This window comes from Taudactylus pleione, unplaced genomic scaffold, assembly GCF_031769625.1.
Source record: "Taudactylus pleione unplaced genomic scaffold, aTauple2 ptg000218l, whole genome shotgun sequence".
NCBI lineage: Eukaryota > Metazoa > Chordata > Amphibia > Anura > Myobatrachidae > Taudactylus > Taudactylus pleione.
This window is the reverse complement of record NW_028284620.1, coordinates 7,220,782-7,237,115: the sequence shown is the minus strand read 5'-3', so window position 1 is coordinate 7,237,115 and position 16,334 is coordinate 7,220,782. Positions and strand designations below refer to the sequence as shown.

The 16,334-nt window shown below is 41.3% G+C and overlaps 1 protein-coding gene across 1 annotated transcript in view; it reads right to left on the bottom strand.

The window, feature by feature from the left end:
* Positions 1 to 6,877: 6,877 nt before the first annotated feature.
* Positions 6,878 to 16,334, bottom strand: part of PDGFRL (platelet derived growth factor receptor like) — a 207,658-nt gene continuing 198,201 nt past the window's right edge. Inside the window, exon 6 of the mRNA XM_088478803.1 lies at positions 6,878 to 7,383. Coding sequence (XP_088334929.1) covers positions 7,195 to 7,383 — 189 coding nt within the window. The 3' untranslated portion in view covers positions 6,878 to 7,194. The remainder of the gene's footprint in view (positions 7,384 to 16,334) is intronic.

Below are 16,334 nucleotides of genomic sequence, written 5' to 3'. Positions count from 1 at the left end.
AACTGGTGCAACACAGGCTAGTGTTGAATTATTTAACTGCTGTTACTGGAGGGTATTGCGTAATGTTAGCCACCCAATTTGGAGTAAAATGTTGCACCTATGTCACCAATGATACCAGCGACCCCAAGGAGGTGATAGACCGGAAGATGGATGAAATTCTGCAGCTAAAATGGGAATTTCGTAAGAACCATAATGCTTCAGTGGCTGAAGTAGGGGAAAAGATAGGAGGATGGGTGTCATGGCTGAACCCAGTGAAATGGTTCTCAGGTCTAGGGGAATGGGTCCAGGAAGTGATCGCCAGCATAGGTAAATACTTGATCCTTATACTAATTGTCATCATAATAATTGGCATATGCGTCCGGTGTGTTCCTATTGTATTGAAGTGTGGAAAAGGTAAAAATCGAGTAAAACAAAATAATGAAATTTAGATGGTAGCCAGTATGAATACCGAGGTAAATACAGAACTGCGTTACAACCCTGAGCTAGGAAATACCATCATTTAATGTATTATATTTAGACATGCATAGAATGTATTATTGAAATATTATTTTTAAAACACCTCAGGTAATGTAAAGTCTCAATTCCCCTACAAGACTGCTTTTATAAGACTGGTGCATTCCCACATCTTTCACATGATCTTCCAAGATCCGCGGTGTGCGTATAATAGTAGTTTTATGTCCCCACCCAGAGACACATTATTGATGGATTAAGAACCACCTTGTGCCATCTCATAATAACACTAAATAGTATGTAAATGTAAGCCTAAGATAAAATTCCGATAACAGATTGTGATAGCATGTTGTTTGAGACAAGATCTGTTAAAAATTGGATCGCAGCGACGCCATCTTGCGACTGGCCACAAGACGCCATTTTAGCAAATGAGATCACAAGATGCCATTTTGCAAATGGCCGCCTAAGCGCCATTTTAGATAAACACACTTTAGTACATGTGGCGATATTACTGTTAGCAACATGCCATTGCATCTTTAACCCATTTCTCATACACACATTAATACGCACAATTGCGCTGTTAACTTGTTGCATATTAGTGAATGCATAGGACTTTGTATGAAACCGCTGTTTTATTAGCTTTATGTGCACGCATCTGCCCCAAGTTAACTAGCGTCCTTATATCAAACCCCGAATACTCACACATTACATATTCACACATAAGGTTTAATAAGCTTTAAAGTATATGATTTAAGTTGGTTCAGTTAGTTTAAATGCTGAGAAATAAAGATATATGATAACTAAGGTTTTATATATACTAGGAGAGTCGTGGTTGGCTTCGTACTGATGCGTACTCTTTCAACAGAATTCCTGTACTATCGGTGTGAAGATCGCATCATGCATTCTCAACTTATGGACCGCAGAGACTACAAGCAACAAAATGTATATTTCATGAACAACTGTTAGGATGCAGCATGAGGGCGGGGGGGGAAAGACCCCCAGCTGTTAGAGGCTGGGAGAGTCTATTTGAACCAGCCTGTTAAATGCTCTGTAACAGATGCTTCTCCCCTGGGTACCAATGACATCAGCAACAAACTTCTCTATTGTCCTGTCTATTCTGGGGGGGTATAAATATGTGTGCTCAAACGCTGGGTTCTTAGTCTTCGTGCTGAATGACGAGGGGTCTCTTGCTGATGCCTATCATCGGGTCCAGAAGCGCTGCGTATGTATACTGTTCTTGGCTCTGTATATTTCCTTTGCATCTAATTGTGTCTGGATCAATAGCGTGTAACTGACTGTACTTTTACTTGAATAATACTTTGTGCTTTGGAACCACATGTTCTAAGGCTGGAGCCTCTATTTACTGTATGACTGCGTACGCAAATTAGCGTCATTCTTAGAGGTTTATAGGTAGGATTTTAGAAGGTGTATAGGCAGGGGTATATAGAGGTTCTGATCCAGTATCGTTAAGGCTCAGTGACATCGTTTTTTGTTTTTTTTTAACTGTATTTCAACGTCTTAAGTAACTCAACTAACTTGCGTCTAAATGTTGCTCTTACTGCTTGTTGTACGCAGCCAACACTTGATATCTTTTATAGACTGAGAAAATGGTCATGTGTACATTTTGGATTGAGGCTTAGATGTAATGTTCCTGGGTGCTGGAAATGATTATTTTCTAATTAGGATGATACCCAGATGTCAATGGGGGTGGGTGTTCTGAGATGGCCCCGTGGGACTATAACATTGTGAGTGGCCTTACACAGTATGAGCTGACCACATCACACATGTACTGTATTGAATATCTGTGAAATTACAGACTGTTCTATTCTCTGGCTAGATGATCAGTCTATGTTTTGTATCAGTCAATGATTTATATTGGAGTAAAGCTTCTCCGGTTACAGTAAGTCAGGGAGTAAAACTTTGCAGTGATGTTAAATTGCAGGAAGGAGAAATATGTTAAATATTTTATACTCAAAACCTTGTTTCAGTTTAATATAAATGTGATAGATCTATAGAGATAAGCTGAATACATATGTAATATAGAGTTTATACAGAGGTAGCCACGCTCATCCATCCCACGATGCGAGCGCATTGCAGCATGGATGGCGCGACCGTGTCCATTGCTTGCGTTTGCACGCACACACCATAGACTTCAATGGGGTGATTGCTGCACTTTGCCGCAATGCGTGTGCAAGTGCGGGCAAATCACGACAAAGATGAGGCTGGCTACATCCGTATATGATACTATATACACACACACACTCAATGGAGCAGTGAAACTACCATTGTCTCACCTGCCAGACGGGACACACTAGGCACAGGAGAAGCTAGATGGCTGTCAGTAATGTGTCTATATGGAGCTTTAGAAGACGGCCAGGCCAGTAGAGGTCAGAGTGAGACACCATCATTGTTTGCGGTGTGTACTGTAGTTACCTTCATTACTATGTTAAGTGCTTGAATCACAGGTTGAGAAAAGTTTATAGTTAGAACTGTAGGAAATGCTTTATACATAACTCACTAAGATAAGCTTTGGTTGGAGGATCATGGTAATACTAATAACTGATTTTTTTCTTCTTTTGTTCACTTGTATTAAATGCAGTTTTCTTTTTATGATCTAGCACCTGAATGTAATGCAAAGTATTTTGTGTTTCTGTACATTACTTATGCATACTGTACCTCCCAACTGAACTCATTTAAAGATTCTTTCTATTCTCTAATCTCCTTGTAACGTATGCCTTATGTCAGCATTCCAGTTGAAAGTGAAGATGCAGTCATGTCAACATTTACAATGTTAGCCATCATAATGTGGATAATCGTGTCGACAGTAATGTCGACATTGTTTAATGTTGACATTCTGCATGGACCAGAGGGTTAGAGTTAGGCTGCGGCAGATGAGGGGTTAGGATTAGGCACTAGGTGAGGATTAGGGGATAGTGATACTCAGTTCCGGGAGTAACAGTCAGCTGACCACCAGACAAGCCAAACCAGGTCAGTCACTGCTAGACCACCAGGAACGTGTTGCCTACATTATAATCATGTTGACATCTCATAAGTGTCGTCATGATGAATTTTGATGTGGTCAGTGTTGACATGCCAAGCATTATGACCTTGTCGATATTCTGAATGATGAATGTATGTCGACAAAATATACCGAACCCAAACTGAGAGAGTCTCTATATCCCAACATCTGTGTTACTGGTATCTCATTGGATCTCTGCCATCACCCAATGCCCAATCAGCCGGTCTTCATGCAAAAGGGGAACGATGGATCTATAGGAACATGTGGAAGGAGAAGTTTATCCATGGACCTCAGATCCTACTATAGATGTGAGCAGTGTTTTTGTAAGGAGAGTGAAACCTATGGAAGACTGTATCCCATGGAAACTGACCATTTCCTAATATGTAAGCACATGGGCGTTTTAAGAGAGGAGGGGGCCTGTGTGCAGCCTCAGTTTGGGCCCCCTCCTCTCTGTCAGCGTCTGTGGCTCTAAGCGCTGTAGATTCTGGCTTCATGCCAGAATCTACTGCGCATGCGTGGGTCTCCGGGACAATGGTACCCGCGCCTACTTTCTTGGGGACATCTTTTCTGCGCATGCGCAGATCACTTGGCAAATGGCCGCCGCCATTTTCCCAGTGAGTGTTTGCTGCTCTGCAGCACTGTGGAGCAGCACTTCGGGAATCGGCAGAGAGGTAAGTATAATTACCTATGGGTGTGTGGTGTGTGCACCGCACACCTTGCACTCATGATAAAGACACCTATGCTAGTGCACAAGCTGTAACTGAATGCATGTATGAACTTAAAAATACTTCAAGCTAAACCCTCTTTCATAGCAGTAGATGCCCTTTTGTTTCTTTTGCACACAGAGGGACGGATTCTGAGTTGCACATACAGTGGCTGTAGTTTCGGGTAGCTACTACCATATGCTAATGCGAGATTCCATTGTACTAATGCAGGAGATCGTGCGCGTGCAAGCAGAAAGCCGTGACCCCCATTGGAGGTACTCTCCGTAGATGGGAGGTCTCTCTATGCCCTCCCCCCCAAAGGGGTTTGACTATAGATGGACAGTAATTAGTTAGACAATGTCTAGATAGATACCAGATGTTAGACAGTTGATAGTTAGACAAGGATAAAAGTTCGACACAGACAAAAGTCAGACACACTAAAGTTAGACATGTACAAAAGGTAGACAGGGTCAAAGTTCGACATGAAAATCATTGACACAAAAATGGTCGACACTTTATTTTTTTAGGGTTAGGCCAGTGGTTCCCAAACTCTTTGGAATCGCCGCTCCCTAGTGCATCAGAATTGTTTTCATATCACCCCTAAACCAAAAGTTTGTTCAGAAATTCAGGAAAAAAATGTAGTGAAGTAAATTGTGCTGACCTGTCATCCTTAAGGTCAGTTATGTGGTGATGGACAGGTTTGTGCTTCTGTTTGTTCACATATTTACATTACATTGATCATAAATAAAGTGATTTGGTGCTGAACCACCAAGCTGAGGCACCCCTGCAAGTGTCTCGAGGCACCCCAGAGTGCCGCGGCGCAGAGTTTGGGAACCACTGGGTTAGGCACTTACCCAGACGGTTGTGGTTAAGCACCAGGAGGGAGGGTTAGGGTTAGGCACCATGGGGAGGGTAGGGCTAGGGTGAAGATTAAGGCTAACAAAAAAAAAAAAAAATTGTTGACACATTTTATTTCTTTTTTTTTAAGCTTAGGGTTAGGCACTTACTGGACGGTTAGGCATTGACCCCTATGGTTAGGCACTTACCTAGATGGTTAGAGTTAGGCACCAAGGGGAGTATTAGGGTGAAGATTAGGGCTAAAAAAAAATTTGCCGAACATTTTCATGTCTACAGTTTGTACCTGTTGACCTTTAGTGTGTCTGACTCTTGTCTGTGTCGAACGTTATCCTTGTCTAACTATTAACTGTCTAACATCTGGTGTCTATCTAGACATAGTCTAATTACTGACTATCTCTTGTACCCCCCCCCCAAAGATGGCAACATCTTAGTTATTTTTAGCTACATTCTACTACAATCTGCTTAGTGAATGGTTGCAAATTGCACCTACAGTAATAACCCCTAAAATAACACAGATGTGTGTATGGCGCACGCCATCTATTCAAAGCAGCTGTGACAGTGCTCCTCCCCCACCATGAGACACTGCGGCTCGCGGGTGGGACTGTCCCACCGGAAGCAGAACAGTTGGGACGTATACCTGCAGCCTTATGCTTTATGCATTTTGAGGCATGGAGCGCTCCTCCTGGCCATTATTGACTAATATTGTTATAGCCCAAAAGGTTGTTATGAGCCAGTGAATATCGCCCTCGCCCCACACACTCTGTTGCATCAAGACAGAATTGTTGGACCTCCTATATTTTGACAGACGAGCAGCACTGTCAGACATAGAGAAGGAGTAGAATGAGTAACTCTGAAATAGGAACCTTACATCATCCCACAACTGAAAGATGAACAAAATTAAATATTTACAGTTTTTAAAGCTACTACACGGTATCTGCTTGGACAGTTATAACGGCTATTTTTACAACACATTGCTGTCGGCCTTTTACTCTTCTGTTCTCTTGCATTGAACTTTGATTGTCAGGTTATAATCCTGAAGCATATTTTGGAATAGAGGGCCAGGTTCAGAGATGGACAAAGCGTACATAGGATTATAACCTGACAATGTTTGCACAGATCACCTGAGCATAAATAACGCCCACTGCTGTCTTCTCACCTGCATGCGGCAACTCATCTGTGTAAATATCACTAACATCGGCGCACATCTAGCGGCCTTCTTGCCTTTGCGGCAGGTCTGACCAGCCGCAGACTCTGCAGCTCTCCTCGTACGCAGAGGTCCCTCATGCCGTGTATGTAATCGCAGTGGCTAATTTATGCACGCCCATAACGGCGTTCTAGCCTACAGACAAGCCTGCGTTTTTCTGGCCACCCCCAAACGCTGACAACCTGTCACTCACCCTGCAATGTATTCCTTTGTGCGTCCGTAATCACAATACGGTCGCAGGCATGCGCGATGGCAAACACAATCACTCGATCTGCGTATATGTAATCGCCATTGAGTTCAGCTTTGAATCCGGCGCCAAGTGCCTCCCTCACATCCCTTTCCTTAATTTTTTCTCTCTTGCTTTCCTATTCCTCTGATCTAATAAAATGAAAATGTTTAGCATCTAGTGATATACCACCTCCCAGGATGCTGTGGTTTCTTTGTATTCCCATTTGGTTATGTAAGTTGAATTTATTCTGTATACTTTGGAAAATGTTCTATGTATTGCTGTTAAAATGCCATTTTTGTGCTATTTTGTGTATGTTATTTCTCTTATACTGTGTGGCTTAATTAAGAGGTTTTTTTTTTATTTAAAAAAAAAAAAAGAAGCTAAATAGAACTACAATGAAAAATAAGTGTTTATTTAGCTTTTTAATATGAAACATGGTTACATGGAATACTATACATAAAGTATTTGAATACAGAATTTTCTATCATTATGATTCATTCATTGTAAAGGGAAACCAGGCCTAAGAATGAGTGTAATCATGAGGGATCTCCTCAGTCCAATATGTTCCACACATTTCGAAGGCTTGTACGTCTTACCTAGTAAACACGGGCTGCTTGAATGAAATGGAAACGGTCTTGGTTGTAATATATACATGTGAAACCTCTCTAAGCGCTGTAGAATCTAGCAAGCTTTGCCCTTAAGGCACTCTTGCCCGGAATGGAATGTCCATTTAATATCTATCCACTCTGGTAGCAAGTGTCGTCTGTCCTCTGAGATTCTGTGCTTTACAAATATAGGAGCCAGCGTCAATGGTTTCAAAGTCTTCCACAGTGATGATGCTCTTTGAGATTCTGGTTGTATATCCAATGCCGCGGCTAACCAGCCTCCAGGAGTCTTGAATATCCACAGGCCTCCCATACTGTTAGAAAATAAATATACAGTGAGTAAATACATTTTACATCACAATATATTCTGATCTCAGAGTTGAGACAATTCATAAGTGTAACAAAGGACATAAATTTTATGTGTTCTGCATTAATTAATAAGACAACGTCTGTTAAAATTAGAGCGTTTTCCTAGTTTGGAAAAGTGGATGCAACCAAAAGCTGAAGGCTTTCTATGTAACTGGTTCCCAATTTACCCCAGGTACAGTTAGCTGCAACCATTACAAGGTTTGTTTTTCTTTTGTAGTTTTTCCTTTTTTTTGCACTTACAACAAATGAACAACACATACAATAATAATGGAAACCATTTTCAACAATAACAAAAAAATAAACAGAAAAAAATGTCTGTTAAACTTTGTGTTTTATATTTTGGGGGAAAAAAAAAGATATAAGGTAAACAATATAAAGAAGGGAGGGAATGCTTCATTTCCAAAAGGTAAGATATATGCTAAACCCAGTCATCTAATGTAAAGAGATACTGTATTTGATTGACCTTGATATTAATAACGAAGACCATTTATTAAAATGATTGTGATAAGAAAACAAAATATGGTGGGAACAGAGTTGGATAAATAAACGAAAACCAAATCTTAAGAAAAGCAGATACTGTAAATGCAATACATTTAACACAAGTAAAATAATTTTACATTAGTAACTATGAAACAAATGTTATACTTTCTATTCAGATTACAAGAGTACAGTTGTCAATAGTGATGGGACAATAAACAATGTCCAAATAGAGCAATGAAAAGAGAATCTAGCACGGAGATATTTATACATACATACATACATGTTACAATCAATGCAAACCACACTCCTAGTACATAGAAAAAAAAAGTATCAAACGTTACAATTATCTCTCCAATCTGGCTGGTTGGAATGAAAACCTGGAAATGTATGGGAGCAAATGACAGTCGATCATATGGTTTTAAACACTGAAAAAAGGACAACAAAAATTGTTCAAATTGGTTATATTTGTGTGTTTTAACCAATTTGTCTGAACAACCATTTTTGGCTATTTTCCAGTGTTTGTGAGCAAATGGACGATTGTCATTTGCTCCCATACATTGCCAGGTTTTCATTCCAGCCAGCCAGATTGGACAGATATCTAACAGAAAATTGTATAGTGGATGGCCAGCTTTAGATTGCTGGTGGTGATGGATGGTTTAGTTGATTTGAAATAGGAGATACTACTGCAGATTATGCCACAAAACCAGAGATTGGAAAACATGAAAGTGTAGGCCATGGAGACAGCTGACAATTTACAATATAAAAAATATTTGTTTTTAAGTGTTGTATGACCTTTCACCCAAACTTCTGAGAGTTTGTGACAAATCCCCCATATGTGGATGACATCTCTTTTGTGTCTACAACCCTACCAGAAGATGGACATCTAGTGGGAAGAAGATGCCATGTGATATAGATTTTGTATATAATATAGGGGTAATGGGGTACCTTGGCTACTTTATTCTGATTCTACTCCACATTTCATTGCCCTTAGGTGGGCCCCAGTCCCTTTCCCAGTCACGATTTTGTTTTTGTGTTTTTAAACATAATTTCCAGTTTATTGCAGTTGGGATAATTATCAGTTTATGGCAGTACTGGTTTGTGTTTAAAATGTTTTTCTTACATTTCTAAAATGCATCAAAATGGCTCTGACCATAGTTTCTAATATTTCCTTACCCCTCTGCATTTTTCCTGTTATGTTGCGGTAGCGTGCTTGGGCTACTACTTGTGCCATTTCCATGTGTTTGTGGTTAAAAGCATCAGATTATCTAGAAACATTTATGACTGCATGAAAGACCTCAATCTGTTATGGCCGAAATCATTATCTTACTAGGAACCATGTTTTTTTTTAGAACTTCACTTTTCCGTGCATTTTGCTTTTCCAATGCATCGGACTGCCTGCAGGCATATAACAACGCTTAGTAAAACACACACAACTTATTTGTTTGATTACAGTTTAATAACATAAAAAATGCAAATATGTAAGTCGGCAGTAATTTGTCTAGTACCGTACGCAATAAAAGTAAATGTCTGGTTGCTATGGACAACATAATTGCTAGTTACTTGTTCAACAATTTTATTAAACAACTCTCAATGCATTTCTTATAAAAGACCTAGCTGTTTCATTACTGACCATGATAGTTTGTCTATAAAGCAATTTAGTTTAACATTGCCTTATTCTCACTGATTTTCTTAAACTTGATGCATTAGGAGTCTGACTTTTGTGATCATACAGATTGTGAATTAAAGATTTGCAATGAGAAAAGGTGACTCGCAAGAAAACCAGGCTTCCTGGGAACTTGGCAATTGGTTGGCTCAATGGAAGCTGGTGACAAAGGGGTAGAGATAGTACAGCTTGGAGAGAGATAAAGTACCAACCAATCAGCTCCTAAATAAATTTTTTGAATACAGAATAGCAGTTAGACGCTGTTTGGTTGGTACTTTATCGCACTACAAGCTTTGATACATATCTACCCCTTAATATTCAAAAGGGGTAATTCAATTGCACACTACCTTTTTTTTTTTGTGTGTGTGGTAAAACTGGGACTTTACTGCAATTTTTTTCAATTAAAAGAAAAAAGGAAGCCCAGCACTGATATGTATATAATAATATCATGCTGTCAGATCCAGCAGCAAAGAGGAAAAAATGTGCTGCTTGTTGCACATAAAATAACCTTATAAACGGGTATAACACAAATTTAGAAATAGACCTCTGCGCTTGATAATATATATATAGAAAGGGGAGCGGCATGAAATGATTCATACACCTCACAAATTGGCTATAAACAGTTTTAATAACTAATAAATTATAATACATTGACCGGTCAAATAAAATCACAATAACAACTAATAATACATACATAAATATATAGAGAAACCAATGTTGCAAATTTTATATTAATAAAAACATTTAGCTTAAATAGCAGCACTATATTTAAATAGGATTGGTTCAAGGAGGTGGATCATAAACCATCCAAAACATTTTTTTCCAAAGTCCAGAGAGAGAGACTTGTGTGATATATGCCAAGCTAATCGCTATGATAATTTTCTTATCTTCTCCTTGGAAGTGAGGTGGTCATTGAGACCCGTTTGCTCCAGCAACAATCATATTTTAAAATAAATGACTACAGATTAGTTATGTTATCCATAAAAATAAAAAAATGTATTCTACAAAATACAGCCTGTTCTTGTCAAACACAATCATACATAGATAATTGGGAAACTCTGGCAGCTTCTAAACAACATCTGGTGCAGCTGTGCCGATTATCTGTCCTGTCCTGTTCCTGAATGACAAGTGACTCACTGGACTCTAATTGAGCAGGGCTAATCCTTCCTATCAGTGCATGGTTTCCTCCCTGTCAGCCCTTATCTCAATGACTGCACACTGTCTGGAGCAGACATGGGTGCTGGGCAGAAAAGCCGCCAACATGCCCTGCTAGGGGAGGGGGGGGGGGGGGGTGGTAACTACTTTATCATAAGAAAACAACATTTTGGGAATTAAAAAAAAAACACACAGAACAATCGCTCTATTCCTCTTTAGGACATAATCAAACAAGTACGAGCATTAGAACTGCTGCATGATGGGTAAGGAGGGATTAGAAACTTAATAAGAATTGATGAGTGAGATTGACGGGTGACAATACAACAATATTTCAGTTAGAATACTGATTTTTGAACAGAAGTAAATAGGCCACCAGAGGGAGCTGTTTACTTTTGATTCTCCTCAAATCCATGCAAGATGGTCTATGATGAACTACTTAAATTGAGTAAACTGATAATTGAGCCAGGATTTGTTAGAACACCTTATGTATTACTCATCATTTTGACAACTTTGAAGTGAGTTAATAATGGAAATAAATGGTATAGTTTGAAAAAGCGGCTAAAAACAGCTCATTCTGAGTGAGTCACACTACATTATATGGGTATGGGATAACTAAGTTCCTCATGAATGAGAAAAGAAATAGGTGTGCTCTTACCTTACCACAGAAATATTTTCATATAACTGCTAATACTAGGACATTTAGTACTAGCAGAGCCTGTAATGTACATGTTCAGTCTGAAATGAGCAGCTAACCAGAGTGCTGCAGGAACGAGCCCTGCTCCTGACCATCTAATGTCCAATTCAGCTTTATCACAAATAGAAGCTATGATCAAACCTCTCACTGCCAATACCAACAGAGTGAGACGGATCTCACACTCTCCCACCCCAGGTTCTCATGTGCAGCCGGAACACAGCGGCCTCTGTGCTTGAAAGGAAGGTGGGTCACCAGAGGTCAGAACACAATAAGTGGAAAGGACAGTCATGGATGACAGAATTCTTTTGGGTGTGTGCTATTAAACAGATATACTGTATTGTAAATCCAAGAAAGGTTGTGCTGCACATCCTGTTTAAACTTGTATTGCAAAAATGTGCCATTGTACAGCAGTGCTCGACTATTCTGGTGCTTTGTATATGGCTATAATATATCAGTCAGGTGCTATAGCCAATGTCACTTGTTATATGTGCAGTGTCCATGACTGACTACAATAGAATCAGGCTGCTATCTGGGGCCAAGAACTGTGGGAGACATGAAACTGTTGCTTTCATTGTTTTGAAGTGAATGGAAGAGAAGGCTGTACTCTTCAGTGGTGTGAGCTGAGTCATGTAACACGTAAGCTACATACAAATAAACAAGACTTTTGATATTTTGGGAGTGTTAAACACAATATCCTCCTATTGAGGTGAAAAGACAGATTGTAAGGGTCCTTTCCCTTGGACCAGTGAGCTGTCGCCTTCCATTTTACACCACTAAGGGCCTAATTTATCATTCACAACGAGTGATAAAACTCGTTGCGTTTGATAACGGTGCTCCAGCCAATCAGCTCCCATCTGTCATCTGTTGGAAAAATTACAGTTTGGGTGGCCTGACCCCCATTGAGATGGGTCGCATCTTGCGGTAGCTCCTGGCGCCGTTAGGGAAGTGCTGCCTCTTGTCTGGTGCCTCAGCTTCCCCCTTTTGCCTTCTGGAGGTGTCCTGGTCCCCTGCCACAGCTGTACCGCCTGTCAAGTGCCGCAGAGTACCTGAGCAGGACTTCTGAGCTCCGACCCGCTGGTAGGCCTGATGCCGCGGTCTCAAGTACTGTGGCTGCTCTACCGCCTCCTCGTTGCCCCTGCTGCCTTCCATCAGCCTTGGATGCCTAGCCTGCTTGGCACTTCTCTGTGGGGACTGCTCTGTGGCTCCTGTTCTGTCCAAGGAGCAGCTGGTTTCCATCGCCAAGGGTTTGGTGTGTCAGCTATGCCTGAGAGAGCCCCCCTGCCCTGCTTGTGAGGAAGGTGTTACCCTCCTGCCATTCCAGACAGTCTCCAGCCACCCTCCCCACATATTGGCTCTCCTGTATGGGCCTGCTGCATTGGAAGGGGACATTTAAGTTCTAGACGGCCACCTATTATCAAGCTCCTATATTCTGGCAGCCATCTTGGTACTCCATCCCTACATACGGTTACTCATGAAGCTGCTTAAGCAGATTCTATTAGCTTGTCATCACCTCTGGGCTCTATAATTTCCTGATGGCAGGCTCTAATGTGGGAATCACACATACCTGAAATACGGCTGATGGTTTTCTTTTTGCTACTTCCAGTGTGTAATATTTCTCTAAGGCAGATGTGATCCGCCATTGCCATTATTTCTCCGCCCATGTTCTTATTGTATATCGTCTAATCACTATATGCCTGCATAACCGACTCAATTTATTCCTTCCTGCTGAAAGCCTGGTTGACGGTGTGCAATATATCTTGTGTTTTCCAATGCAATATTTCCTATATCCGTCTCAATGTGCCACGGAAAAGAGCTAAAGTTTCTCTCCCTCCTCCGGTAGTATTTTCTGTTTGATTCTGGTCTGGACCCAAACTCCAATGCTCCATTGACATGCAAGACTTTGTGTCATGTTCTTTCAAGACAGACCTCACTCTGGATTTAACAGCAGCTATCCAGGAGGTCAAATCAGAACTTTTCGGTCATTGGGATCATTTGGAACACAAACTGAAAGAATTGGTGACCTCCCATAAGTCTTATTTCCATGCATGATCACCAACAGTCTGAACTGGAGGCACTTAAAGGTAAGATAGCGGATTTGGTGGATCGTTATAGAAGAAACACTATTACATTTCGGGCATACCGGACTCTGGGTCTGATTCAGCATGGATCGCTTTCTGCTTATACGCAGGCAACGCAGTTGCTAATATCAGCGCTGACATGTAAATGTTTGCATTCGCATTGCGATTGCAGCCTGACATAAGGACGTTCACCTCCCCTTACTCACATCCGTATACTTGGCCAACATATAGAAACAATCAGTAACATCGGACAGTTAATGAAGCCCAGACGTTACTCAGGAATTGCTTACTTCATAGCATGCTATGATGCCTCAGGCTCCATCTGGTATTGCAGTGGCTAATTTATGCACACCCATGCAACGGTGTTGAAATGCACTGGCGCGTCTGCGTTCACCCAACCACCCATTACATCTACAAACGGCACTTCCTGTCAATCACTCTGCCATGGGTCTGCATATGCTCTGCGATCGCTGTCCCGATCGCAGTGGCTAGTTCGCGCACTTCAATGCATACGCATGCGCAGTGCACTACAATCAACCGAATGCGTGAGCATAGGCAACTGCATTCCTTGCTGAATCAGGCCCTCTGTCTCTAACTCAGAGATGGAAGACTATGCTATGTCACTCTTTCGCAAATTACTCCCTAATGCAGATGACAAAGACCTTCTCATCAACCAAATTCACAGTCACAGATACTCTTCTTCGACTTAATTTCTTTCTGATTAAGGAATGTATCCTCCAAGCCGCTAGGTCTATTGGGGAGACTCTAGAGATCTGCAGCTTTTTCAAGACTTTTGGCAATAACTATCTCTAAACGCAGGCTTCTGGCTCCCATCACTTTGGCCCTTCACTTTCTTTCTCATGATGGATCCTCGGATGTGGTCTCCAAATTGGAAGCTGGGGTCAAACTTCTGTCAGAATGGGAACATATCTATCAAGATTCCCAACGCAACTCGGAAACAATCTTCACCTAGACCTGAATGGTCTTTTATGTAATATGTCAAATGTTAAACTAGAAAGTGTACTGGTATTATCCAACAATAAAATTGCTATGAACAGTACAATATAGGAATAAATTAAGGGAATTAATATCACTATTATATGCATATTGTGATAGAAGCAGTGGAGAAGTATGGAATGGCATCTATATCTGTCCCAGATTCCTGTCCTATGTGTTTTAAAACCCCCAGGAGAAGTCTGTTGGACAAAGCAGACTACAAATGTCGGCTTTTGTGAAAAGCCGGAATGGGTCCTGGGGGTGTGGATGTGAGGAGAGGGAGGGCTCTATCCACAGGCCACTCCAGGTGTTGGGCCTTTCAGCCTGGTAGTGGCTCGTTAGGGCTTGCACCTGAAAGTGGCTCAGATAAGCTGGGTTTTGTCATAGCTGAGTGTCTCATACCTGGGAGAGCAGGCCCGCAGGTTAGCTTGCTCTGAGACACTGTTTGCTACAAACCAGAAGGTACTGTGGACGTGAACTTATTTTAGTGTTCTGTTAGTGAGGGAGCTTTCTGTCTAGTTAAAGCTTGGCCGGGCTAGGATTCATTTTATGTTTTGTTTATTTAATAATGGGCACTATTGCCTGAGAGCCCATTATGCCCCCCGCAGCCTGAGAGCTGGTGGGATGATGCCTGCTTTCATGCTGATGGGGGTAGAGTTGGGCAGTTGAAATAACTCACGGGGGTGGTGGGAGTGACCTGGCGGAGGCTGCAATAACACATGAATGTGGGCTGGAATGGCAAGGGAAGGGGCTGCACTGTGTATTATGTGACTCTTGCTTTTTCAATGTATTTTATGTGGAAGTGTCTTTTTGTGAATCTGGTTTTTGTGTATTTTATGTGGATCTGGATTGCATTTTCAATGTGCTAGGTTTGCCCCCAGCGTGACTAAAAACGGGTGTGTGACACAAGGTGACTCCTTTAAATGCCATACCAAAGGCATGGGGGGGGTGCATTTTGACTGTTCGCATTGGGAGCCCCAGACCCTAGGAACGGCACTGGCAGTACTTATACGTGTCCCATTGTGGAGTTAGCTACTTCTGCCTATTGTGAAAGCCGCAGGACGCTGTGAAATGCATTAAGGACTAGTTAATGCTGTCTGTAGTTGCCCTCGCCTTTTGCTTATGGTACGACTGTATGTTGGATCCTGTGCACAATTCACCAGAGGTCAGTTGATAAGGATGTGCCACGCTGCAGCCAAAGCCAAGCTCCAGGTTTTGGCTAAGACTTTTACATACCAGCACCCATTACATCACCGGCTTTTACATCAGAGCCGGTGATTTGGCTGGCTGTTAGTCCGGATAAAACCCAGCTATTTCACTGCTGGCAGGAGCAGCAGTCCCCACTGCGCTGCCGGTTATATACCCGTTGCAGCCTATCCACCAGGACCTATACACTTGGTGCTTTTATTGTGCCTTACAATTTACTACACCATCTGGTACAGCCATATACCTTCCATTTTAGTCAGATACACTTGATCTGGTGAGCCTAACATAATTGCAATTATCTAAAACCACTTCTTGCTACATGCTAGTTGTCTTGTACACTCTGCTGAGTGTGGATGACACTTTTTCAGAAGTGTGCCTAATTGTTGGTTCACTTCAGCTGAGGACTTTCCTTCACTAACATTGTGGACTGGAATGTATTTAATGTATGGTGAGCACTGCTGTCATTTGTGTTTTTATATAATCGATATATAAATTACCTTATTATTCTTCCTATATTGTACCATTCATAGCAATTTTATTGTTGGATAGTAAAAGTACACTTTCTAATGTAAAATTTGACATATTCTATGCAGTACATATTGTATTGATTATACTGAGGATTAG